General features: G+C 45.4%; 1 protein-coding gene across 9 annotated transcripts in view; it reads left to right on the forward strand.

Annotated features, from left to right (window-relative positions):
- The window catches only part of CTDP1 (CTD phosphatase subunit 1), a 287,209-nt gene that overhangs the window by 20,718 nt on the left and 240,555 nt on the right, over window positions 1–25,936 (forward strand). For all 9 annotated transcript variants that reach the window (XR_004538415.1, XR_004538416.1, XM_033934443.1 and 6 more), the window contains exons 2-3: window positions 8,460–8,543; window positions 16,883–16,976. Coding sequence is in view for 7 of the 9 variants with exons in the window: in XM_033934443.1 (XP_033790334.1) it covers window positions 8,460–8,543; window positions 16,883–16,976 (178 nt within the window). In the remaining 2 variants the exon portion in view is untranslated. The remainder of the gene's footprint in view (window positions 1–8,459; window positions 8,544–16,882; window positions 16,977–25,936) is intronic.

Below are 25,936 nucleotides of genomic sequence, written 5' to 3' on the forward strand. Positions count from 1 at the left end.
TGGGGGGGGGGTATGGATCATGTTATGGAACTGCTTGTGTATTTGCAGACTGTTTTCTATTTGATTAATAAACATGATTTAAACATAAAAAGGACTCTCTAAGACTGCTAATGGTCCTAAATTCCTAAAATGTGTTAAAAACAATTGAATTACATAGCTTTCTTTCACATACAGTATATACCATAAATAGATTATTAAAACTTATTGATCTACTAAATGGTATTACCATATATACTCTAATATAAACCCACCCGAATATAAACCGCGGTAACCATTTTCCACCAAAAAGGAGGGAAAAAGGTTGACTCGAATATAAACCTGGAAGGGGGGGTTATATTCAAGTGCCCTGCCTTGCACCCAGCCTTCCTTCTCTACCTCTTTCCTTCCTTCCCTTCCTACCCAGCCCCCCGATGCCCACTACAGGCCTGCCTGGTGGTCCAGCGGTGAGCTGGGACAGGAGTGATCCTGTACCAGTCGACTCTAAACCACTCTGCCTACCTCCTGCATACCTTACTTTTAAAGCACTAATGATCTAATGATGAAGTGGGGTAGGAGTGATATTTTACGCTCATGCTCCGTGAGAGCTGAGATTAAAAATGCCTGCCATGAGTTCTCATGAGACTTCAACGGGAACTCATGGCAGGCATTTTTGATCGTGGCTTTCATGGGACAGGAGTGTATGAAGATCACTCCTGCTCCACTGGACCACCAGGGCTTCAGGCAGGCCCACATGAGGCCTGCAACAGATCTGGGTGGGGGCGGAGGGGAGAGCGCAGACCAGATGATTTGAATATAAGCCGAGACCCCCGTTTTGGGGCCATTTTTTGGCCTAAAAATCTCTGTTTCCTTAGCAACAGCAGCAGATGAATCCAGAGACCAATAGAATAGCACACATCTACCAGTAGGCAGAGATAGAGAAACTGATTAACAGGTGGTCCTATTGGCTAGCACTCCTCTTGTATCTTCAGTATGCTCTTGTCTCCCAGTAGGTGATGGTCGCTATTCAACTAGCTCCTGAATTCTGGCTGTGACTGTTGAGGTTTTTCTTCAGAGAGACTGCCATTCTATTTCTCCTGTTGAGATTTCTCTTCAGTGAGGTTGCAATTTTATTCTCCTGTTAAGGTTTCTCTTCAGTGAGATAGGGGTGTGTGGCTGAACGGTGCCGGCTTTAGGGGTTACACCTGGCCCCCCCCTCTCCCCCCCTCACCCGGTCCCTGCCTCACCCTCCCTCCATTACTAGAGGGTCTGACTGGGTCTCGATTTTTTTCTTCTTTCCCTTCTCTGTTAAAAAAAAAAAAAAGAGACCGCAGTTGCTACATTCTGCCCTGTTAGTGCTGCACAACCAGCTCTTACTGGCTTCAACCGGCCCTAACATCAAGCTTATGAGAATGTATATTTTTTTTACTGTTGTTTGAACTTCAGGTTCTGTTTGGGAGTCTTAGAACTGTGGGTTCGGTCAATGTACGTTTTAAGGAATGGATATTTTATTGAGGCTAAGTTTTATGATTAGAAATCCGTTGAAGGAGCTGGGACTTTCCTGCCCTTTGCATGCACGCGCTTGGTTTCCTTGTTGGTTACAGCGTGGCAGTAGTGATGCAATTTCATGCTCACAATTGTTCTCCTTGTTGGGTTTCAGTGCAGCAATAGTAGTCCTGTTTATTCCGAGGCTCTCTTTCGTCGGTGTTTGTCGCAGCCATGTGCAGCTGATTGTGCAAGTGCCGGTTTATAGCAGCACGCATGAAATGGGACATGTTTTTTCCAGTGCTGTGGGAAGCACCGCACCGTTCTTCTAGTTATTCCCCGAGTCTGATTTTCTTTCTATGCAGGCCGCAGCAGGGTAAATTTTGCGGGGCTTGAATCCGATTATGTTTCTAGGAGCATTGATGCAGCGGCCACGTGTCGGCGAGAATCAGGCGCGCATTTGGATCTCTGGCGATGGCGGGAGAGCTGCAGCGTTCCGGTAGTTTATTTCCAGCTGACTTTGGTCAGGGTATGCTGCGGCTTCTCTCCTTTCCAGTTGTACGTGTTTCACCAGCTTTGGGACAAGCTTGGGCAGATTTATATGTCTATGTCGGTGCTCCTGCTGTATTGAAGGAAGCTGCTAGTTTAATCGGACTCTGGGGTTAGCACTCAAGGGGATTACCAGAGAGACTCTGACCTGAGCTAGGTCACCCAGTCTTTGTTTGTCTCCGGACTGGATCAACATACGGCAAATCACGTCACAGTGAAATCAGCAGTAAGATAGTGCCCTCCCTGTATTTCACACGGGTATCTCATTGTCTCTCTTTTGGGTCCCTGCAGATTGAGCCTTTGTCTGTTGGTAACTGTCCTTCTTATTTGGGCCTCTGTGCTGCGCTGCATGGGTCTAGTAGTGGCATAGGATATATATGCCTAAAGGTAGTACAAACAGTTTCCAAGTTCGGGCTGTCTCTATGGGCATAATGACACTTCGCATCTTCCTGCAGCCAGGACTCTCTTTCTCTATTTCTGCGGGGGCCTGGACTTCAGATTTCCATGCTTATCATGCTTGTTTCTTCTGTTGCCATTTTCTCATGGCACATGCTAGACGGCCCACCTCGACCAGACAGGAAGGGCTGTACAGCTCCTTCTAACCAGGAGCCAGTTACCTATTTTATCAAACCCGCGGAGGAACACGCACTATGTGGCTGTTAGCCTCATCCCTGAAGCTCTCATTAGTGATGTTAGCTTTGTCTGATACCTGTTAGGATGCTGTTGTTTTCCACGGGGCGGTAGATGCAGCATCTTGATTGCATCTAGTACGTATTCACTTTAAAGGACATACATATTTTGCTCACGTTGCTTGGAGTTAGTACTGTTTTCATGGTTCCAGTATAGTCCTCTTTACATTGCGAAACTTGATTTTTCCTAGGAGAATTTCTTTCGTCTTACAGATCCTACAGTTCTCATCTTGCCATTCCCTGACCTTCTGCACTTCATTCTGAGGGGATCTTGACTTCTTCCAATGACTCTTCAGGCTTTCTCATGAGGGGGAAGACACTATAATGTCAGGTCAGGGGGCTGTGAACATTTTTTAGGATGCTTGCAACTTTGCATCCTCCTCAGATTTCTGGTTCGTTCTTGGAGTCTCTATATTTTGTGTTTCCCTTTTAAGTGTTACTGGTCCTCAGGGCAGTTCTTGTAGTTCTTCAGGAACTAAGGGATGTTGTTTCACTTACTGTATGGTGCCCAAGACGGGGGCATTGGGCAGGTTGGATCCCATCTGCTGAATTAGTTTCTCAGGGTTACACATTTCTGCAGAAAAACTGGGAGAATATTTACATTTTTATTATGGACTCCGAATCAGCACTAGGTTTGCTTGCCTCTCTTGGAGCAGCGCTTTCGGTTTTGGCAAATGCCATTTCGCCTCCCCAAGGCTTCACGAACATTTTAGAAAATGTGGGTAGTGGTACCGTTTTGGCACTACCAGGCGATTCACCTACTTTCTTCTTGACTGACTGCTTGATTCGGACGTCTTCCAGTTGGGCCATTTGACTGATATGAAAAGGGTGGTTTCTTTTCCTCAGTTCTTTGGACGTGAATCTTTGAATTTGCACAGCGCTCGCTTCTCCTGTACTATTTATAGGTATATCGGGGAGATGTTTTTATTCATATAGGAGAGAAATGTGTTTCTTCCCAGAGACTAGGGCGATGGGTCACAGTCTCAGGTTTGCATTCTTCTTCGGTCACCATGACCAAGAGTATGGGATTCTGTACAGGTTCTAGGATCCATGTTGCTGACTCCACTGGGAACTTCGGCTTGCTTTCCCATTATAATGCTACAGCAGTCGCTTTTGTTCCGGTGGTTCCCAGTATCTCAGGGCTCCAATTATTTGGTGGGCTCCTCAAGCATCGCTCTGTATGATTTGGTGGCTCAGTGAGATTTCTCTTTTCAAAGGCATGCCTCGGTCTTTGCTGGACTAGCTCATGGTCACCAAACATGTCGGGTTGGGGGGCTCGGTGCCTTCCATCCTCAGCTCCAAGAGTCTGGTCTTAAGAGGCGACTCAGTACTTGTTCATTCTTCTACTCTGGAGCATTCTTCCGGTCTTTTCAGTCAGTATTATGATGGGGGTATTTCTCTACAGCCTGGGCAGTAGATGATGTACTCAGTTGGTGGGTAAAGTTGTGGTTCTACTTCAATGGGTAGACCCTCATCTTCCTCTTCTGTTGGCAGATCTTTTTATGGGTCAGGAAAAGAGTTTGGATAGACTTTCTCTCCGCGAAATCTGAGCATGGCCCATTTATTGTATGTTACAGTGTACAGCATTGTGTACGCTCTAGAAAGTGTAAATGATAGTAATAGTGAAATCTTCTACATCCTGGATATTGAGAATTTTGGCTCAGGCGTTCCAGCTCTTTTTATGGAAGTGAGATCTCCTGGAACTAGACCTCATGGCCTCGTCTCGAAATTCTAAGCTTCCTAGCTTCTTCAGCGGGCACAGGGAGTGGGAGTCAGAGGGGGTAGCAGCGTGGCTTCTTTCTCGCCTCTGGTTTCTCTTTTTCTTCAGTATTTTTTCCTGGCTGATGATGGCTTGGATTTGCCATCTCAAGCTCGCTTTCAGGGCACAGTATTTGTAGAATCTCTGGATTGGCTGCGCCATCCTTGCTATGTGGATCTGATGAGTCTTTCGACAGCCAGACTGTTGAGTTTCCTGGTATCTCCGGATTTGCTCACCTAGGGTCTGATCAACATGGATATTCGTACTACTTTGGTATTATGACCTAGCTTTTGAAAAGTCATGGCTGACGTGTAAGGGTTATACGAAGCAGGTTGTTTCTTCTCTTATCCAGGTGATATAGACGTCTTCACCTGTGGCTTCTGCTTCCTTTTGGAAGTTTTTCCTTTCTTGGGTACTTCTCAACATTTGCACCCTTCCAGAGTTCTTTTTTGGCACAAGTGTATTACCAAGGGCTTAGCTTTCAATTCCCTTCAGCTTCAAGTGCCATTCTTAGCTTGTTACAAGGGCTAGGTATATTGCTCTTTGCTTAATTCTCAGCTTCATGTAATTCAATTCCTAAACGGAGTACGGTATATTCGTGCACATTTTAGAAAGCCCTGTCTAGAGTACAGTCTTAAGGTACTTCTTTGCAGTTTACCAAAGGCTTCATTTCATCCTTGTCTTTTGAGACTCTAAAGGGATGTGCCGTTGAACACAGGGTTTATTGTGGCCATGGCTTCAGCTCGGCAGTTTTCTGAGTTGCAGGCTTGTTCGGCGGGAATTCCTATTTCTGATTTGCAAAATCTGGGGTATCAGTTCGGACGGTACCACAATTTCTTTCTAAGGAGGTGTCATCCTTTCTTTTATGACACTCACTTTTCCTTCCTTCTTCCTGGGAGGAGAAATGGGGAGACGTGCTTTTATTCACTGCATTTTTTGAAGGTGTGTAGTGTTCTCCGCGAGCTAGGTTTCTAATGACTTTTAGTTGTTTAGATCACCTTTTTCTATTCTTCAAGGGACGCCTCAAATGTATGGCGGCGTCCAAAGCCTCCATCGCTCGATGGGTCCAGGAGGACATTATTTATGCTTGCTTGAAGGCAGGGAAGTGGTTGGCGAAAGAACTTCATGACCATTCCGCCAGAGCGATGGCTACTTCTTGGACTCGGTCCAGAGGTTTTTTCTTTGGAGGAGTTTTGTCTCGCGGCTACTTGGTCTTCCGAGAGTGATTTATCTCAGCATTACCGGTTGGATGTGGCGGGTGCATGCGGTGGATGCATTTAGTGCTTCGATTGTTGCAGAGGCGGCGTTTGGTTCCCACCCAGATTGAGGATTGCTTTGCTACATCCCATTGGTCTCTGGATTCATCTGCTGCTGTTGCTAAGGAAGGAAAAATTATGTTCTTACCTGTTAATTTTCTTTCCTTTAGATGCAGCAGATGAATCCAGAGCTCCACCCTTTCTGGATATTGTCTTTTTTTTCTTTTGCAACTTTTGAAGTTTGTTATTATTGATGGTTGTATTCTGTATTATTACCTTTTGAGATTTGTTATGGGAAATAAACTTTTTCCATGCTATGCCTATTGATGGTTATGGATGCTTGGGCAAGAAGCTATTTTTTTTTTTTTTTTTTTTTAAACTGCCGTCTCCGGATCAGACCCATGGTCCATCGAGTCCGGCGATCCGCACACGCGGAGGCCCAGTCAGGTATACACCTGATGTAGTTTTAGTCACCCATATCCCTCTATGCCTCTCGTAAGGAGATGTGGATCTAATTTGCCTTTGAATCCTAGCACAGTGGATTCCTTAATAACCTCCTTTGGGAGAGCATTCCAGGCATCTACCACTCGCTGTGTAAAGCAGAACTTCCTGGCATTTGTCCTGGACTTGTCCCCCCTTAGCTTCAAACCATGTCCTCTTGTCCGTGTCGCGTTGGACAATGTAAATAATTTATTTTCCTGCTCTATTTTATCGATGCCTTTCAGCATTTTGAAAGTCTCGATCATGTCCCCTCGCAACCTCCTCTTCTCAAGGGAGAACAGTCCCAGTTTCTTGAGTCGTTCCTCATATTCCAAGTTCTCCATACCTCTTATCAGCTTCGTTGCTCGTCTCTGCACCCTCTCCAGCAGTTTTATATCCTTCTTTAGGTTGGGAGACCAATGTTGGACACAGTATTCCAAGTGCGGTCTGACCATTGCTTTATAAAGCGGCATTATGACTTTCTCCGATCTACTCGTGATTCCTTTCTTTATCATGCCTAACATTCTGTTTGCTTTCTTTGCCGCTGCCGCGCATTGTGCCGACGGCTTCAGGGTCCTATCTATCAGTACACCCAGGTCCTTTTCTTGTTTGCTCTTACCCAGAGTTGCACCTGACATTCTATACTCGTGTTCCTTATTCTTACTACCTAAATGCATTACTTTGCATTTCTCCACGTTGAACTTCATCTGCCATTGCTCTGCCCATTTCTCTAACTGATACAAGTCGCTCTGGAGTTCCTCGCTATCCTCCTGCGATCTGATTGCCCGGCATAGCTTTGTGTCATCTGCAAACTTAATGATCTCACTGGATACTCCTTCTTCCAGGTCATTGATGTAAATATTAAATAGGATCGGCCCAAGAACCGAGCCCTGGGGCACACCACTAGTCACTTTCTCCCAGTCTGAGAACTTCCCATTTATGCCCACTCTCTGTTTTCTGTTTTCCAGCCATTTGCCTATCCACCTGTGTATATCTCCCTCTATTCCATGGCTTTGTAGTTTCCTGAGAAGTCTTTCATGTGGAACTTTGTCGAACGCCTTCTGGAAGTCCAAATATATTATGTCCACCGGCATTCCACTATCAATTTGCTTGTTCACGGTCTCAAAAAATTGAAGTAAATTCGTTAAACATGATTTCCCTTTCCTGAACCCATGTTGACTGGGTTTCATCAAGTCGTGTGTATCTAGGTGCCGGACTATGCTATCCTTGATCAGTGCTTCAACCATCTTTCCAGGGACAGATGTAAGGCTCACAGGTCTGTAGTTGCCCGGTTCCCCTCTCGATCCTTTTTTGAAAATTGGCGTGACGTTCGTTATACTGAAGATACAGGAGGAGTGCCAGCCAATAGGATCACCTGTTAATCAGTTTCTCTATGTCCGCCTGCTGTTAGATGTGTGCTATCCCATTGGTCTCTGGATTCATCTGCTGCGTCTAAAGGAAAGAAAATTAACAGGTAAGAACATAATTTTTCCTTATATTTGAATATATATGGTAACAGTAATCTTTTAACAGATGCTGTTAGGTATCAGTTACTGGAGAATGACACGGGCACAAATTTGTCCCTGTCCCCTTAGGAACTCAGATTTCCCTATCCCGTCCCCGCAGGTTTTTTTCCCTGCCTGTGTTCTTGCCCCATTCCTGAATGCTCTGCCTTAACCTCACAAGCCGCGAACACTTATTATTTTAAAGTGTTTAAGGTTTGTGCAGAAGAGGACAGAGCTTGAAGGAATGGTATAGGGACAGAACTCACGGGGATGGGAGATGTGGACAAATTTGTCCCCGTGTCATTCTCTATCAGATATTTCATTTTTATTACACTATGAAAACCTTGTGTTAACTTACATACAGTACTTATAATAAGATTATCTTATGTTACATATGACTTTTAAAAATCACATAGGGCTCCTTTGACAAAGGTACGCTAGCGTTTTTAGTGCACACACAAGATTAGCGCGGGCTAGCCAAAAAATTACCACTTGCTTAAAAGGAGGCGGTAGCGGCTAGTGCGCATGGCATTTTAGCGCGCACTAAAACCACTAGTACACCTTTGTAAAAGGAGCCCATAGGCATTGGAAACAGGTTACTGGGCTTGGTGGACCTTCGGTCTCTCCCAGTATAGCAATTCTTTTGTTATGACAGCAAAAAGTTTATATATGTTGCAGGTTTATTTAAAGCATTTGTGATAAAAATGGAGTATATTTTAAATCTTTATATTAAAAAAAATTTTTCTTTGCATTTTTTCAGAGGAGTTTTGGTAAGGCTGGAAGGATGTAGTCATCCTATTGTTATGAAAGGTCTATGCGCAGAATGTGGTCAGGACTTGACACAGTAAGTATTGTGGATTTTCTTTGGTTCTATTAAAGTAGAAGTAAAAGAGGAGAAAGGGGATGGGATTTGATATACCGCCTTTCTGTGGTTACAATCGGAGTGGTTTACATATTATATACCAGTAGATATATTTTGTACCTGGGCAAGGGAGAGTTAAGTGACTTGCCTAGGGTCAAAAGGAAGTACAGAAGGAATTGAGCCTAGTTTCCCAATATCTCTACACTAACCATTAGGCTATTTCTCTATCCACAGTGGTACTGTCTGACTCAGCATGGCTTTAGGTACATTATACTGATTGTGAAGCCAACCAGGACAGATAGGGAAAATGCTTGAGTTACCTGTATGTAAACCGTTTTGAATGTGGTTGTATAACTACAAAATGGCAGTATACTAGTCACTATCTCTTACCCTTTCTATCAGAAAGATGGCTCTTGAGATTTCACAAAATATGGCTGCTTAACATTTTTGCTGTTGAGGAATCAGTTTGTGAGCTTTTTTGGGGGTCAGCAGTGCTTGCTTGTTCTGCTTCAAAGTATATAGATCAATGCTTGGTCAGTAATTCAAATTGCCTTTGCTATGGTATCCAGAATTAGAATATCTAAACAAAGAACCCCTTACCAGAAAAGAATAACACCTTGCGAAGAGAGTTGCATAGCATTGGAGCAAATTCTCCTGCAATGCTTAAAAGAAATGGTTTAGGCTACAACAGAACTATCAGGTGTGTGTGCTGCAGTTAGTGCAGTCTCTCCAGAGAAAATTGTTCAGTGGTGACTTGGTCCATGCGACTCACTTTTGCAGGGTTTTACAGGATGGACGTTGTGGCACTCAAGGACTCTGCCTTTAGTTCCTTTGTGTTAAGGGCAAGTTCAGTCAGCCCGCCCTAGTTTTCTGGGACTGCTTTTTAAAAAAAATCTTCCAGTGCAAAAGTTTATGCCTCGGCGCCCCCAGGACATGAGGGCCGTACTATGGACAAATTTGGATGTCGCCTTTATCAGAATTCCATGCTGGCGAGCATGATCCTTAATTACAATTTCTTCATTTCCTGTTAACTGGTAAGACAATTGCCTAACTTTGACCAGTATATTCCTTCACAGCACCTTGCACAATATCAACAGATTGTGTGAAATTTCAAAGTCTAGACAGTATATAGCAAGGTCAGCCTTTGATACTTTTTGAGATGTCATCTAGAGCATCGGCTATGTCAGTGGCTATGAGATGTCTAGCTGGGCTAAGAGTTTCTGATATGGACATCAATCTTCAGGACAGATTAGCCAATATTCCATGCTTAGGAGATGTGCTTTTTGTTGATTCCATCGAGGCAGCTACACAAAAATTAACTGCATGAAATTAGTTGGAATTCTTTGGTCAGAACAAAGACTAAGCCTTTGAGTTCAAGACAGGCGGCCAAGCCTTCTTATTCCTATCAAAGGCATTATACTACTAAACCTTCTATTTCTAGACTGCCACCACAAAAGCAGAAGCAACAGTGGTCTCAGAAATCTCAGGTGGCAGCTCCTCAAAAGCCTACTCAGTCTTTTGGCGCACTTCTCGAGAGTATTGCCGCTGTTCCCCTATCACAACCTCTTCCTCATCCAATCGGAGGTCGTCTACAAATCTACCATCAACATTGGACTCTGATAACAACTGACTTGTGGGTTCTCAAAGTCATCAAGGAGGGTTACTCTTCATTTTCTCACCATTCTTCCATATCATCCTCCAAGAGAGTCCTTTTTCAACCCACAGTAGACGTTCCCCCCCCCCTTCGAGAAATAGAGGCTCTGCTTCAACTAAATGCCATAGAGGTAGTGCTAGAGAATGAAATGTGGAAAAAATTTGTCCCCGTCCTGTCCCCATGAGCTCAGTCCCCGTCCCCGTGAGCTCGCGCCCCATCCCTGCTCCCCCCATAGTCTGGCATCTTTGTCTTCTTCCCTTCCAGCGTCTTTTCCCACTCTGTTCCCCATTTCCCTTCCAGCGTCTTCTCCCAACTCTCTGTTCCCCATTTCCCTTCCAGCGTCTTTTCTTTTCCACCCCCTTCCCTCTTTCCACCCCCCTTCAGTACCCCTCGCACGGTCCGTGCATCTCCCTCCCTTCTCCTTACCTTCATGGCGTGTTTTAATTTAATTTATTCAAGCAATCCGAGCCTGAAGTCGCGTGCGTCTGCGAAAGCTTCTCCTCTGACGGAATCAGAAGTTGCGTCAGAGGAGAAGCTTCCACAGACGCACGCGACTTCAGGCTTGTGCTGCTTGAACAAATCAAATTAAAATGCGCCACGAAGGTATTAGGGAGGGAGGGAGATAGATGCGGCGGCAATTGGTAGGTAGGAAGGAGGGAGGGAGATAGATGCGGCGATCGGGAGGGAAGGAGGGGGGCTGCATGCGATCGGTGACCACACGTGTTCTTTCCCTTAATTGCGGAGACAAGGCCATTCACCACTCCATGGGGCGATGGATGGCCTTGTCCCTGTACCCACAGTGAGCCCTTTCTTTTCCCCCACCGTTTCGGTGGGTTACCCGCGGCTATCAGCAGCTAGCCGCGGGTAACAGCCACCGTGTCATTCTCTAGGTAGTGCCCCCTTCTCAGAGAAGTCAGGGGTTCTACTCCAGGTATTTTCTCATCCCAAAGGAGACGGGAGGTCTACGTCCAATTCTCAACCTACGAAACCTAAACAAATTCCTAGTCGGAGAAAAATTTTGAATGTTATCTCTGGGAACTCTATACCTATTATTGGATCAAAATGATTGGCTATGCTTTCTAGATCTAAAAGAAGCTTATACCCCTGTACCAATTCATCCTGCTCACAGAAAGTTTCTGAGTTTTCGAATTGCCCATCAACACTTTCAGTACAAAGTTTTGCTCTTCGGCTTGGCCTCTTCTCCAAGAGTGTTCACCAAATGCCTTGTAGTAGTGACAGCAGCTTTAAGGGATCGGGGATTTCAAGTTTTTCCCTATCTCGATGACTGGCTCATAAAAGATGCCTCTCCTCAAGGGTTGCTATCAGCAACACAGCAAATCTGTTTCTTCAACTTTCCAAAATCCCAACTTCAACCCTCTCAAACTCTACAGTTCATTGGAGTTCTGCTTGATACCATTCAACTCAGGGTGTACTTACCTCAATAAAGACAGGACGACTTAATTCAACTTTGCAATCCAAGTATGCTATCTTCTGTCCATCTTGGCCAGGCAAATGATGAGACTGTTAGGTCATATGGCGTCTACAGTCCACTTTACTGCCTTCGCGAGACTTCATCTTAGAACAGCTCAGTGGTCCCTGGCGTCTCAATGGTCTCAAGCGTTCGATCCTTTCTTACAGAGCATTATAATAATAATAATAATTTTATTTTTATATACCGCCTAACCAAAAAATGGTTCTAGGCGGTTTACAACAAATAATAACTAGTCATACAGTGAAGAGTACAATTTAAAAGGAAAATACAATTCTAAGCAATGTACAATAAATAGGAACTGATCCTACAGTGGAGAATATGATTTAAAAGAAAAGTATAGTTTTTAAAAGAATGGTTCTAAGCGGTTTACAACAAATAAGAACCGGTCGTACAGTAAAAATGCAATTTAAAAGGTGATATCTTACATAAAAGAAGCATAAAATTTTTAAAAGAGAAAACCAGTTAGGATACAAATTTTTCAAATAATTGGGTCTTCAATAATTTTCTAAAATCAAGATAAGAAGAAGATCCTAACATAATTTTACTGAACCAACCATTCAATTTAGCAGCTTGAAAAGAGAGAGTTCTCTCCAGAAATCTTTTGTAACAACATAATTTAACAGAAGGAAATGTAAATAAACAAACTCTGCATGTGACCTTATTTGGGTAGTTCAGAGAAAAATGGGAGACAAGGTATCCAGGTGACAAGCCAAAAATAGATTTGTAACAGATACAAGCAAACTTAAACAAAACTCTGGCCTCGATCGGCAGCCAGTGAAGTTTCAAGTAATATGGTGTAATATGCTCCCATTTTTTCAATCCAATTCAATCATTGTTTCATCAATCTTTTCAGTGGTGGATGAATTCCTCAAATCTTTCCAAAGGGCTGCTGTTTCAAACACCTCCACATCAGAAGGTCCTCACCAAAGACTCGTCCATGTATGCTTGGGAAGCTCACCTGGACGGCCTATGGATGCAAGGTCACTGGTCTGCGCAAGAACAGAAGCTCCACATAAACCTTTTGGAACTCAGAGTGATTTGCAACACTCTGAAGACGTTTCAGCACAGTATAGTCAATCATGTCCTCCTTGTCCACATGGACAATAAAGTTGCAGTGTATTACAAGCAAGGAGGTACAGGTTCTTTAGCACTCTGGCAAGAAACCGAGAAGATTTCGACTTGGGCAGTTGCTCGAAACATATACCTCAAAGCTGTCTATGTTCAAGGAGTACAAAATACACTTACCGATCAGGGCTGTGGAGTCTGAGTCGAGGAGTCTGAGACAATTTTAGGTACTAGAGTCGAAGTCGTGGGTACCAGAAACTGAGGAGTCAGAGTAGAAGGATTTATCTACCAACTCTACAGCCCTGTGCTGACAAACTCAGCAGACATCTTCGACTTCACGAGTCTCTTTGCAGAACTCCTCAGATAGACCTATTTGCATCCCTCAGCAATCACAAACTGCCTCAATTTTGTTCCCAAAAACACAGGGGATTTAAGTCCAAACAATTGCTTTGGGTGAAATAACAGACAAATAGTTAATACAAACAGTATACCATCAGATTTGAAAAATATTGCTCATATCACATAAAGATGTTTTTAAATTTTGGTGTGCTCTTAGACACTTCAGCAGGGTGCCATACAGCGATACGAAGTCACTAATGCATAGATTCTTAATCACAACACATTATGTTGAGCGCTAAGGTTGCTGTATGACGTTGGAATGTTCATAAAGCTTAAAGACAAAGATAAATCACTTATCTGAGCTGGTATGTCTCGGCTTCTACACAGTCTATGTTTCGCTAGGGCTATGTCAGGAAGCCAAATGAGAAGTCTCCTTTATTTTTATTTTTATTTTTCTATTTCTTTAGTGTGGTGCCTGTAAAGGATCAAAATCACTGTGAGAATTATATACAAACTAAAAATACTATATCAAAAATCTTATAAAGAAAATTCTAAGTACAAATAAATTCATATTAACATAGCTGGCAGGCTTGTACCTGAGTCCTCTGGCTCTGACACTCCTGGTTTGAAAAAGATGCCCTGAGAAAACTTGTTATCAAAGTGAGGCTTAAAAGCCAGCTGATGGTGACGTCATAACCCACATGGTTAAAACGTCTGTCAAATCCCATGCTGTAACGTGAACTCATCCTCTATTTATTTTGTTCCAGGCAATACTCTCCTCATCGTCTGGATACACATGCCTTCCTCCTGGATTGGATGGCCGAGTTCCTCTATGTGTTCACTCCAATTCCTCTCGTTCTCAAAACACTGGTCAAGCTCAAGCAAGAATCAGTTACTGTGATCCTCATAGCCCCTTGGTGGCCCAGACAACTGTGGTACTCCCTTCTACTTCAACTCCAGGTCAAAGATCCAATACCCTTCAGATCTTTCCATCTCTTCTCACGCAGAGTCAAGGGTCTCTTTTACATCCCAATCTGCAATCATTGCAACTGATAGCTTGGTACTTCTCAGCCTTACTTCAGCAGAAGCTGATATCTCTGATACAGTCAGAGTCATTTTAGAAGCATCCAGAAAACTTAAACAGCAGTGCTACCAACAGAAATGGACATGGTTTTCAGCATGGTGCGATCTTCCATCATCAAGATGCTTCATCCTTCTCCATACCTTCAGTGTTTGAATACCTTCTACACTTATTCAACTCAGATCTGAAAACCACTTCAGTCAGAGTTCACCTTAGTGCTATCAGTGCTTTTCATGTTCAAGTCAACAATAAATCTCTTGTGGTTCATCCTCTTGTTTCCAGATTTATGAAAGGTCTTTTTAACATCAAACCTCCGCTTAAACCGCCTTCAGTGGTTTGGGATCTTAATGTTGTTCTCACTAGATTAATGAAATCTTCTTTTGAACCAGTGCCTTCTGCTCATTTTAAATATCTCACTCAGAAAGTGGTATTTTTAATCTCCATCACATCTGCACGTCAAGTGAGTGAGCTTCAAGTATTAGTGGCGGACCCACCTTTTAAAGTATTCCACCATGATAAAGTAGTTCTCCGCACTCATCCTAAATTCTTGCCAAAAGTGGTTACGAAATTTCATTTAAATCAATTGATTGCGTTTCCAGTTTCTTTCTGAAGCCTCATACTTACCCTGAAGAAACAGCTCTTTATACCTTGGACTGGAAACGAGCATTGGCTTATTACTTACAAAGGACTCAATCTCACAGGACATCTCCTCAACTGTTCATCTCCTTTGATCCCAACAGATTGAACCGCCCAGTAACCAAGAGAACTATTTCCACAGGAGAGTGGCGTAGTGATACTACAGCTCAGAATCCAATAGGTATAAACAATTATTGTCAGATTTTGGAGTCATAAAGACCTACAATCTGTTAGGAGAAGTTTACTTTCTTATCCATCCTTGAAAGGTGTTAAACTAAAGTGATGTTACCATTTATCATAGAAACATGATGGCAGATAAAGGCCAAATGGCCCATCTAGTTTGCCCACCCGCAGTAACCATTATCTTTCTTTTTCTGAGAAATCCCACAAGCCTATCCCAGGCCCTTTTGAATTCACGCACAGTCTCTGTCTCCACCACCTCTTCTGGGAGACTGTTCCATGCATCTACCACCCTATTCTGGATCTTTGCTAGTAATCCCCTCGTTAAAAATCATTTATTCAAGGAGGGATACGATCTTTTTTGTTACAGCCCCACAAATTTGGAATTCGCTTTCATACAACATAAGAGAAGAAAAAGTAATAAATACATTTAAAAGTCTCCTAAAAAGTTGGCTGTTTAAGGACGCTTTTAACTGATTCATTTAAATTTTATAATTTTATATTGGACAAGGAGCACTGTCAAGTAAAAATTAAGTAGGCAACGTTCCCCAACCTTCTGTTTCTTTTATCCATCCCTGTTTTATTTGTTTTGGAATTGTATTTAATTCATTTTCTTTTGCAAATGTATCAGTCTGTTATAATTAGTCTTTATATACTGTTTGTTGGATTTTTTAATTTATTTTATTTTTAACCTAATTTATAACTAATGTAAATCGCATTGGATTTGGATTTTGCGATTATATCAAATATTTTGAATAAACTTGAAACTTGATCTCGGTGACCTCAAGATGAATATTCTTCCCTTCATTTTTGAGTTCCTAAAGAAAGAAAGGAGATCAATTGTGGAATTGCATGGGGAAGGAAATTTTATCCATCTCCACCCGTCCCAAATAGAATTTGACTCATACCTGCTAACATCCATTTCATCCCTGTAGTTAATCTGCTCCATCCCCATCCACACCTGCTGGAGCCGATGCTATTACTTACTCGCTCACAGCCCTCCATTTCCTCCCAATGCCTACAGCCTCCGGTGGTGGTTTAAATTGTATTCACTATCAAGCAAGCCTCCATCTGATGTTCTGGAGGCTCCTCTGGGCATTGTAAGCCTCATTATGGTTCTCCAGTTTTCTCTCTAAGTAGGTTCCAAACCTCATTCTAGCGTATCAGTTGCCTCATGTAGTGCATTCCAAGCCTTATTCTGGCATCGCTAGAAATTTTGACTACCCTCCCAGGGGAATCCCTTGGCAAGTTCTTCCATTCCTGCAGAATTCCTATAATCCTTACTCCTGTGCAGTTATCAACTTTGTAGACAGCAGGATTAATCGGGCACACATACTTGTCTGGCTTCCCTAAATGATGAGTCATAAGTTGTGACATAGATTGAAGGAATTTGTGAGGAAGCCACTGCTGTGTTGGAATTCCTTTTCCTGATAAGGAATAATTTTGAAGCGTTTTCTGAGTTTTTAGAGAGCATGCATTAACATAGCTGGATTGCCCACTTATGTTTAGTTTATATTGTTGTCTGTGGAAAATCCCCATTACAGATAATGGCCTTGTTTTTCAGTAGCTGTTTGTATTTTATAGATATGCATTTTTGTTTCATGTTAATGCATGCTAAAAGTAAATCAGATTGACCGAAACAAAGAAGAAAATTTTCTGCTATAAACTAATATTTTAGCTGCTCACTCTTATTCAGGCACTTTATTTTTGCCTATAATAAAATAAACAGTATATTTTAAATTGAACTTTGATGTCTGATGGATCTCTAACTGAACTGATAAAATTTTTATAGTAGGCTAACAACAAATTATGGATAAAATCTGTGTAGTTCAATTGCATTTTAATTACACTGTATTGTTTCTTTATGTTCTTAGGTTACAAAGCAAGAATGGAAAACAGCAGGTTCCACTATCTACAGCCACAGTATCTATGGTTCACAGTGTTCCAGAACTGATGGTTAGCTCTGAGGCAAGTTAGCAGTTATATTTCAGTTATTGTATATACTCAAATATAAACCTACTTAAATATAAACTGAGGTAACCTTTTTTTATCTCAGGACAAGCAGGCAGCCTATTCTCACATATGGGTGACGTCATCGACGGAGTCCCGATACGGAAGCCTCGCAAGCAGACTTGCTTGTAGAAACTAGAAGCTTCGAGTCGGCTGCACCACGTATGCTTGAGTGCATTCCCGCCCAGCACAGGGCGCGTCTCCTCAGTTCTCAGTTTTCCGTGGAGCCGAGAAGTCCATCTTTGACTCTCTGCGTTCAACTTACTTCGTGCCCTCTCTCACCGCGGTTTGTGTTCTTTTTCTTCAAGAATCGCTGTATTTCTTTTATTTCTAGTTTTTAAAAAAAAATTATTTATTCCGTTCGGCTGCTGGGGCAGGCTGCTTGGCTGCAGCCCAGGGGCTTCGACTTTGCGGCGGCTCTTTTTCCTCCTATGTCCTGGCCAGCTACAGGCTTCAAGAAGTGTAGCCAGTGTCAACGTGCGATTTCTCTCATGGACCCACACAGTAGGTGCCTCAAGTGCCAGACCATCTCCCGAAGTCGTACGAACTCTGTGCTATTCTTCAACCTCGAGCCCTTAAATGTTGTTTACTTTCAGTGGAGAAGCTCTTTGGGATGGATTCGACCACTTCCTCGACTCCGAAGCTGACCTCGGTCTCACCTTCGACGAGGGTCCTCCTGCCTTCAGTGCTTCGACCTCGAGCCTCATCAGACTTTCTTCGTTTGCAGCGGCTCTTTCCTCGACGACGTCTGCTTTATCTTCCTCTGTATCCTCAGGTCAGATAGCTTAGCAGAAAGTTCCAGCGGTAGTGCTTAAGGTGCCTAAGACTTCTCTCCTGCTCTGCAACAGTCTCTTCGCTGGTGGATGTTATCTTCCAATCTCTCCAGAGGTTTGCTGTTTCACATGCCCCCCCATCAGAAGGTTCTCACGACCGACTCCTCGACCTATGCTTGGGGGGCTCATCTGGGTGGTCTGCGCACTCAGGGCTATTGGACCAGTGCAGACCACCTGTGTCACATCAATCTTCTGGAACTCAGGGCGATTTTCAATGCCCTCAATGCTTTTCAGCATCTGCTTCGCGACATGGTGGTACTCATTCGCACGGACAACCAAGTCGCCATGTATTATGTCAACAAACAAGGGGGCACGGGCTCAGCCTCCCTCTGTCAGGAAGCTCTGAAAGTTTGGGATTGGGCGATTCGCCACAACACCTTCCTCAAAGCTGTCTACATTCAGGGGGCGAACAATGCCTTGGCGGACAACTTGAGTCATCTTCTGCAGCCTCACAAATGGACTCTCCATTCCACGCCCCTTCATCATGTCTTCTCTCTGTGGGTGACACCTCAGATAGACCTCTTTGCGGCCCCCCCCCACAACTTCAAACTGCCTCAGTTCTGCTCCAGGATCTATGCTTCTAATTGCCTCAAGGTAGATGCTTTTCTTCTGGACTGGAGGAATCTCTCTCTGTATGCGTTTCCTCTCATTCAAAAGACTCTAGTCAAGCTGAAGTCCGACCATGCCACTATGATTCTGATTGCTCCTCAGTGGCCCAGACAACCGTGGTACTCCCTTCTTCTTCAACTCAGCAGCAGGGAGCCCTTTCTTCTACCGGTGTTTCCTTCGCTTCTTACACAGCATCAGGGATCTCTGCTTCATCCCAACCTGCAGTCTCTCCACCTGACAGCTTGGTTCCTCTCAACGTAACTCCCCTTCAGTTTTCACAAGCTGTGCGGGATGTTTTGGAAGCTTCCAGGAAGCCTGCTACTAGGCAATGCTATTCCCAGAAATGGACTAGATTTTCTACCTGGTGCTTTTCTCGTCACGAAGTGCCTCAACATGCCCCCTTGTCCTCTGTTTTGGACTGTCTTTTGCACCTGTCTCATTCTGGCCTCAAGTCTGCATCGATCCGAGTCCATCTGAGTGCTATTGCTGCTTTTCATCAGCCTCTTCAAGGGAAACCTCTCTCTGCTCATCCTGTGGTTTCCAGGTTCATGAAAAGACTTTTCCATGCCAGTCCTCCTCTCAAACCTCCTCCAGTGGATTGGGACCTCAATGTTGTTCTTTCTCAACTTATGAAACCTCCATTTGAGCCTCTTAACAAGGCTCCTCTGAAGTATCTCACTTGGAAAGTGGTGTTTCTCATTGGCCTCACTTCTGCTCGTCGAGTTAGTGAGTTTCAGGCATTGGTGGCGGACCCACCTTTTATAGTGTTCCATCATGACAAGGTGGTGCTCCGAACTCATCCTAAATTCCTTCCTAAAGTGGTCTCGGAATTTCATCTCAATCAGTCCATTGTTCTCCCAGTGTTTTTTCCAAAGCCTCATTCTCATCCTGGAGAATCAGCTCTTCACACTCTGGACTATAAACGTGCTTTGGCTTTTTACCTGGAATGCACCAAGCCTCACAGAACTGCTCCTCAACTTTTCATCTCATTCGATCCGAACAAGTTGGGACATCCTATCTCTAAGGGTACCATCTCCAACTGGATGGCGCTTGTATCTCTTTCTGCTATGGCCAGGCTGGATTACCCCTTCACAGTAAAGTCACAGCCCATAAGGTCAGAGCAATGGCAGCCTCTGTAGCCTTCCTCAAATCGACACCGATTGAGGAAATTTGTAAGGCTGCCACTTGGTCCTCGGTTCATACCTTCACTTCTCACTATTGTCTGGATACTTTCTCCAGATGGGATGGACAGTTTGGCCAAACAGTATTACAAAATTTATTCTCCTAAGTTGCCAACTCTCCCACCATCCCATTGTGGTTAGCTTGGAGGTCACACACTAGTGAGAATACCTGCCTGCTTGTCCTGGGATAAAGCAATGTTACTTACCGTAACAGTTGTTATCCAGGGACAGCAGGCAGCTATTCTCACGTCCCACCCACCTCCCCTGGGTTGGCTTCTCAGCTAGCTATCTGAACTGAGGAGACGCGCCCGGTGCATCGGGTGGGAAGGCACTCGCGCATGCGCGGTGTGGGCGACTGGAAACTTCTAAAGTTTCTACAAGCAAGTATGCTTGTGAGACGTCCGCATTGGGGCTCCGTTGTATGATGTCACCCACTAGTGAGAATAGCTGCCTGCTGTCCCTGGATAACAACTGTTACGGTAAGTAACATTGCTTTCCCAGTCATCCAGCCTACCGCCAATATCTCAGATTTCGGGTAGGGAATCTGCATTATCAATACAGAGTGCTGCCCTTTGGCCTGGCTTCATCTCCCAGAGTGTTCACCAAGTCCCTGGTAGTGGTAGCCGCAGCTCTCAGAAGCCATGGGCTTCAGATATTTCACTACCTGGATGATTGGCTCATCAAAGATTCAACATCTCAAGGTTGTAGCGACACAACGGACTATGTGGTTCCTAAAGAGCTTGGGATTCAAAATCAACTTTCCCAAATCCCAACTTCAACCCTCTCTGAATCTACAATTCATCGGAGCTGTTCTGGATACTATCCAACTCAAGAGCATTCCTTCCGCAACAACGTCTGGAAGTCCTCCTTCAACTCTGTCATACAGTGTCTTCCTGCTCCTCCATATCAGCGAGACACATGATGGTACTCCTGGGTCACATGGCCTCCACAGTACACGTGACTCCTTTTGCCAGACTTCACCTCAGAATTCCTCAGTGGACCCTGGCATCTCAGTGGACGCAGGTTTGCGACCCACTTTCTCGACACATTGCAGTCACTCCTTCATTGAGACAGTCTCTCCGCTGGTGGATGCTCTTTTCCAATCTCTCCAGAGGCTTGCTTTTTCAAACGTCCCCTCATCAGAAGGTCCTCGCAACAGATTCCTCGACCTACGCTTGGGGCGCTCATCTCGATGGTCTCTGTACTGAAGGCCACTGGACCAGTACGGATAATCAGTGTCGCATCAATCTGTTGGAACTCAGAGCAATTTTCAAGGCTCTCAAAGCTTGTCAACATCTTCAAGATCAGGTAGTCCTCATTCGGACGGACAACCAAGTCGCCATGTATTATGTCAACAAACAGAGAGGGATGGGATCTTCCTACCTGTGTCAAAAAGCTCTGAAGGTTTGGGACTGGGAAATCCGCCACACCTTCCTCAAAGCTGTCTACATCCAAGGGGCGAAAATTGCTTGGTGGACAAGTTGAGTCATCTTCTGCAACCTCACGAATGGACACTCCATTCCTCGCCTCCTCATCACATTTTTACACAGTGGGGAATGCCTCAGATAGATCTCTTTGCAGCTCCCCACAACCACAAACTGCCTCAGTTCTGCTCCAGAATCTGTTCTCCTCATCGCCTCGAGGCAGATGCTTTTCTTCTGGAATGGACAAATCTCTTCCTGTATGCATTCCCTCCATTCCCTCTCATTCTCAAGACTCTTGTCAAGTTAAAGAACGACCATGCCACAATGATTCTGATTGTTCCTTGGTGGCCGAGAGAACCTTGGTACTCCCTTCTCCTTCAACTCAGCAGCAGGGAGCCATACCTTCTACCAGTTTTTCCATCTCTGCTTACACAGAGTCAGGGATCTCTGCTTCATCCCAACCTGCAGTCTCTACACCTGACAGCTTGGTACCTTTCATCATAAGTCCTCTTCAGTTTTCTCACTCTGTAAGAGACATTTTAGAGGCTTCTAGGAAGCCTACCACTAGACAATGCTATCACCAAAAATGGACTAGATTGTCTATGTGGTGTTTTTCTCACGATAAGGAGTCTCAACATTCCTCCTTATCTTCTGTTTTAGACTACCTTTTGCACTTATCCACCTCTGGCCTCAAGTCTACATCGATCCGAGTCCATCTCAGTGCAATTGCTGCTTTCCATCAGTCTATTGAAGGAAAACCCCTTTCTGCTCATCTGGTGGTTTCCAGATTCATAAAAGGACTTTTCAATGTCAAACCTCCTCTCAAACCACCTCCAGTGGTTTGGGACCTCAATGTTGTTCTTACTCAATTGATGAAGCCTCCATTTGAACCAATGTCTACGGCTCATCTGAAGTATCTCACTTGGAAAGTGGTGTTTCTCATTGCCCTCACTTCTGCTCGAAGAGTCAGTGAGCTGCAAGCTTTAGTTGCTGATCCACCTTTCACTGTGTTCCATCATGACAAGGTGGTTCTTTGACTCATCCTAAATTCCTACCTAAAGTGGTTTCGGAATTTCATCTCAACCAATCCATTATTCTTCCAGTGTTCTTTCCAAAGCCTCATTCTCATCCTGGAGAATCAGCTCTTCATACTCTGGACTGTAAACGTGCTTTGGCCTTCTATTTGGAGCGTACCAAACCACACAGAACTGCTCCTCAACTTTTTGTCTCCTTCGATCCAAATAAGTTGGGATATCCTATCTCTAAGCATACCATCTCCAACTGGATGGCTGCTTGTATCTCCTTCTGCTATGCCCAGGCTGGATTACCCCTACAGAGTAGAGTCACAGCCCATAAGGTTAGAGCAATGAAGCTTTCCTCAGATCTACACCTATTGAGGAAATTTGCAAGGCTGCTACTTGGTCCTCGGTTCATACTTTCACTTCTCGCTATTGTCTGGATGTTTTCTCCAGATGGGATGGCCATTTTGGCCAGATAGTATTACAAAATTTATTCTCCTAAATTGCCAGTACTCCCACCATCCCATTCTGGTTAGCTTGGAGATCACCCTTATGTGAGAATAGGCTGCCTGCTTGTCCTGGGATTAAAGCACAGTTACTTATTGTAACAGGTGTTATCCAGGGACAGCAGACAGCTATTCTCACAACCCACCCACCTCCCCTGGTTGGCTTCTCTGCTAGCTAACTGAACTGAGGAGACGCGCCCTGTGCTGGGCGGGAAGGCACTCGCGCATGCATGGTGCAGCTGACTCGAAACTTCTAGTTTCTACAAACAAGTCTGCTTGCGAGGCTTCCGCATTGGGGCTCCGTTGATGACGTCACCCATATGTGAAAATAGCTGCCTGTTGTCCCTGGATAACACCTGTTACGGTAAGTAACTGTGCTTACTCCCCCAAAAAGGGGGAAAAAGTTGCATCGAATATACAATTAACTCAAAACACTACTGCAAGACTGAACGTACTTGTGAAAAAAAAAATGAAGACACTACACTTGTCCTTAGAGAATTACATTGGCAACCAATTTGTGCAGTATGGTTCTTGGAAATGTTCATGAACTATGAAATTATGATTAACGAAATGTTGAGTCTATAGGAAATAGAGGTTAGGTTCCAGCAGCACACATTGCATCTCAAAATCATGGAAAGAACATTGAATCCTATTGAGAAAATAGTGTTATGTTCTTGCATGGGACACTATAGATTCTTGTAATTCACTTTATCCCAGGACAAGCAGGCAGGTATTCTCACTAGTGGGTGATGTCATCCGACAGAGCCCCGATACGGACATCTTGCAAGCATGTCTTGCTTGAAGAAACTCAGAAGTTTTGAGATGCCCGCACCGCGCATGCGCCAGTGCCTTCCCGCCCGATGCTCCGGGCGTGTCTCCTCAGTTCTTTTTCTTCCGCGGAGCTGAGAAGTCTATCTTCAATTTGCGCCCATTGAATCTCTTTTTTTGCCTTCTTTTTTGCCGCGGGTTGAGTTCTTTTGGCTCTCCTGTGCATTTATTTCTTTCTTTGATTTCTTTTTAAAAAAAAAAAAAGAAAATTTTTCCTTCCGATACCGGGTCGGCCGCGTGGCTGGGGCCCCGCGCCTTCAACCTTGCGGCGGAGCTTTTCCGGCCTATGTCCCGGCCGATCACCGGTTTTAAAAAGTGTAGCAAGTGCCAGCGCGCGATTTCGCTCACGGACCCTCATCGACGCTGCTTACAGTGTCTGGGACCGGATCACTTCCCGAAATCGTGCCGGCCTTGCTTCACTCTGACGGCGAGAGCGTTTAAGCGTCGCTGTCTGCTGTGGGAGTCCATGTTCAAGATGGAAGCTTCATCGGATCCTGCAGCTTCGACATCGACAGGTGCTTCGACTCCTTCTGCGAAACCCTCTGCCTCCCCGGCTGCTTCGGGCCTCCTGAAACCAGCGTCGTTCACACCGGTTTCGGCCCCGGCTTCGGCGCCGGTGCCTTCATCCGTCTCCTCGGAGCAGGTATCGACCCCGACAGTTCCTCCGGTGGTGCTCAAGGTGCCGAAGACTGGCAAGCAGAAGCACGTAGCACCCAAGGAGCGCGGAGACCGTGCGGAAGGGCCCCCTTTTGGTGCGGATCCCTCCATATCGGCTTCGTTGCGGTCCATCCTGGAGGCTCAGTTCGTGGAGCTCATGCAGACCATGGTGCCTCGGCTGATTGCCACCATCCAGGGTGACCTTCCAGCTTTGGCTTCGAGGGGCGGACCGCCCCCTCCTCCTCCTCCTTGCCGCACTACCTCGTTACTCGGCGAGGAGGAGCAGCGAGCGGTGTCCGGGTCCTCGAGGAGGTCCTCCGTTAGCGCTGTACCTCCTTTGGAACCGATTTCCTCGAGGAGGGCCTCCCTTAGTGATATGCCTCCCTTGGAGCCCATCCCCTCGAGGAAAGCCTCGTTTAGTGACCTGCCTCCCTTGGAACCGATTACTCCGCCCCATGATTCAGTCTGGCATCCACCTTCGGGGCCATCCAGTCCGGGGCATAGCAGGAAGCAGGACGAGTTCTTCCGAACCCCCTATCAAACCTGGGCGGCGTTGGGGGAGCCTCCGACTCTGCCGCCTCTGCGATCGACGGCCTCGAGTCCAATCTGCTCCTTGGAGGCGTCTGAGCCAGTTTCTCACAGACGGGCTCGATCCCCTTCCAGGCATCGGGAGGGGCATTGATCCAGACATTCTTCGAAGCATTCCTCTCGACACTCGACCGTCTCGCCTCAGAAGAAATTGCCTCGGTTGGGGTATGCTGCTTCGACTGGGTCTCCTCCTCCGGGCTCGGAGTTCGAGGACCCCGAGGTTTTCTACTCGTCCTGTTGCTCGCAGGCCTCTCTGGAGCCTGAAGCCTCTTCTTCTTCTAGTCCGTCTCGCAGACCGACGACGGCAGACCAACTGTCCTTTTCATCGTTCCTCAGGCAGATGGCGGATGACATGGACATTACTCTCGATGCTGGGTCTCGATATTCCAAAGAGTACCTCGATACCATGCACTTGCCTCGTCCTCCGGCAGAGTCCTTGCGGCTTCCCCTGCACAAGCTCCTCGACCAGACCTTCATACGATGCTTTGAGTCTCCTTACTCTATCCCTGCGGTCCCTGGCAAATTGGATGCGCGGTACCGCACGGTGCATCATAAAGGCTTCGAGGGTCCTCAGCTTTCTCACCAGTCCCTCCTGGTCGAATCCTCGCTCAAGCGGTCTCATCCTGGCCAGGTCTATGCTTCAGTGCCTCCGGGCCGCGAGGGCAGAATCATGGATAAGTTTGGTCGACGCATCTATCAGAATTCGATGATGGCGTCTCGAGTCCTGAATTACAATTTCCACTTTGCAGCCCACTTGGAATTTTTTTCTACCTGTGCTTCGGAAGTTCACACCATACATCGAATCCCAGGCTAGGTTTGAGTTTGAGGAAGTGGTTGCTTCGCTGTCCCAACTTCGGCTTCAGTTAATGCAATCTACCTATGATGCGTTCGAGCTCTCCGCCCGAGCAGCGGCCTGCTCGGTGGCGATGCGCCGGTTGGCCTGGTTGCGGACCATTGATATGGACCCGAATCTTCAGGACCGCCTGGCAAACGTCCCGTGTGCTGGGGCGGATCTTTTTGACGAATCCATCGAGACTGTCACGAAGAAGTTGTCTGACCACGAAAAGTCCTTCCAATCCATCCTTCGGTCGAAGCCTAAGCCTCAGCAGTCTCGACCTTCTCGTCCGCCGTTGATTTATCAGAAGCGTTATCAGCCGAGGCAAACTCCTCCTGCGAGGCAACCGGCGAAGCGTCAGCCTCCCCAAAAGGGTCAGCCTAAGTCTCAATCGCCTGCTGTCCCTAAGACCACTCAGCCTTTTTGACTGTCTCGTCG

Source organism: Geotrypetes seraphini, chromosome 2, assembly GCF_902459505.1.
Source record: "Geotrypetes seraphini chromosome 2, aGeoSer1.1, whole genome shotgun sequence".
NCBI lineage: Eukaryota > Metazoa > Chordata > Amphibia > Gymnophiona > Dermophiidae > Geotrypetes > Geotrypetes seraphini.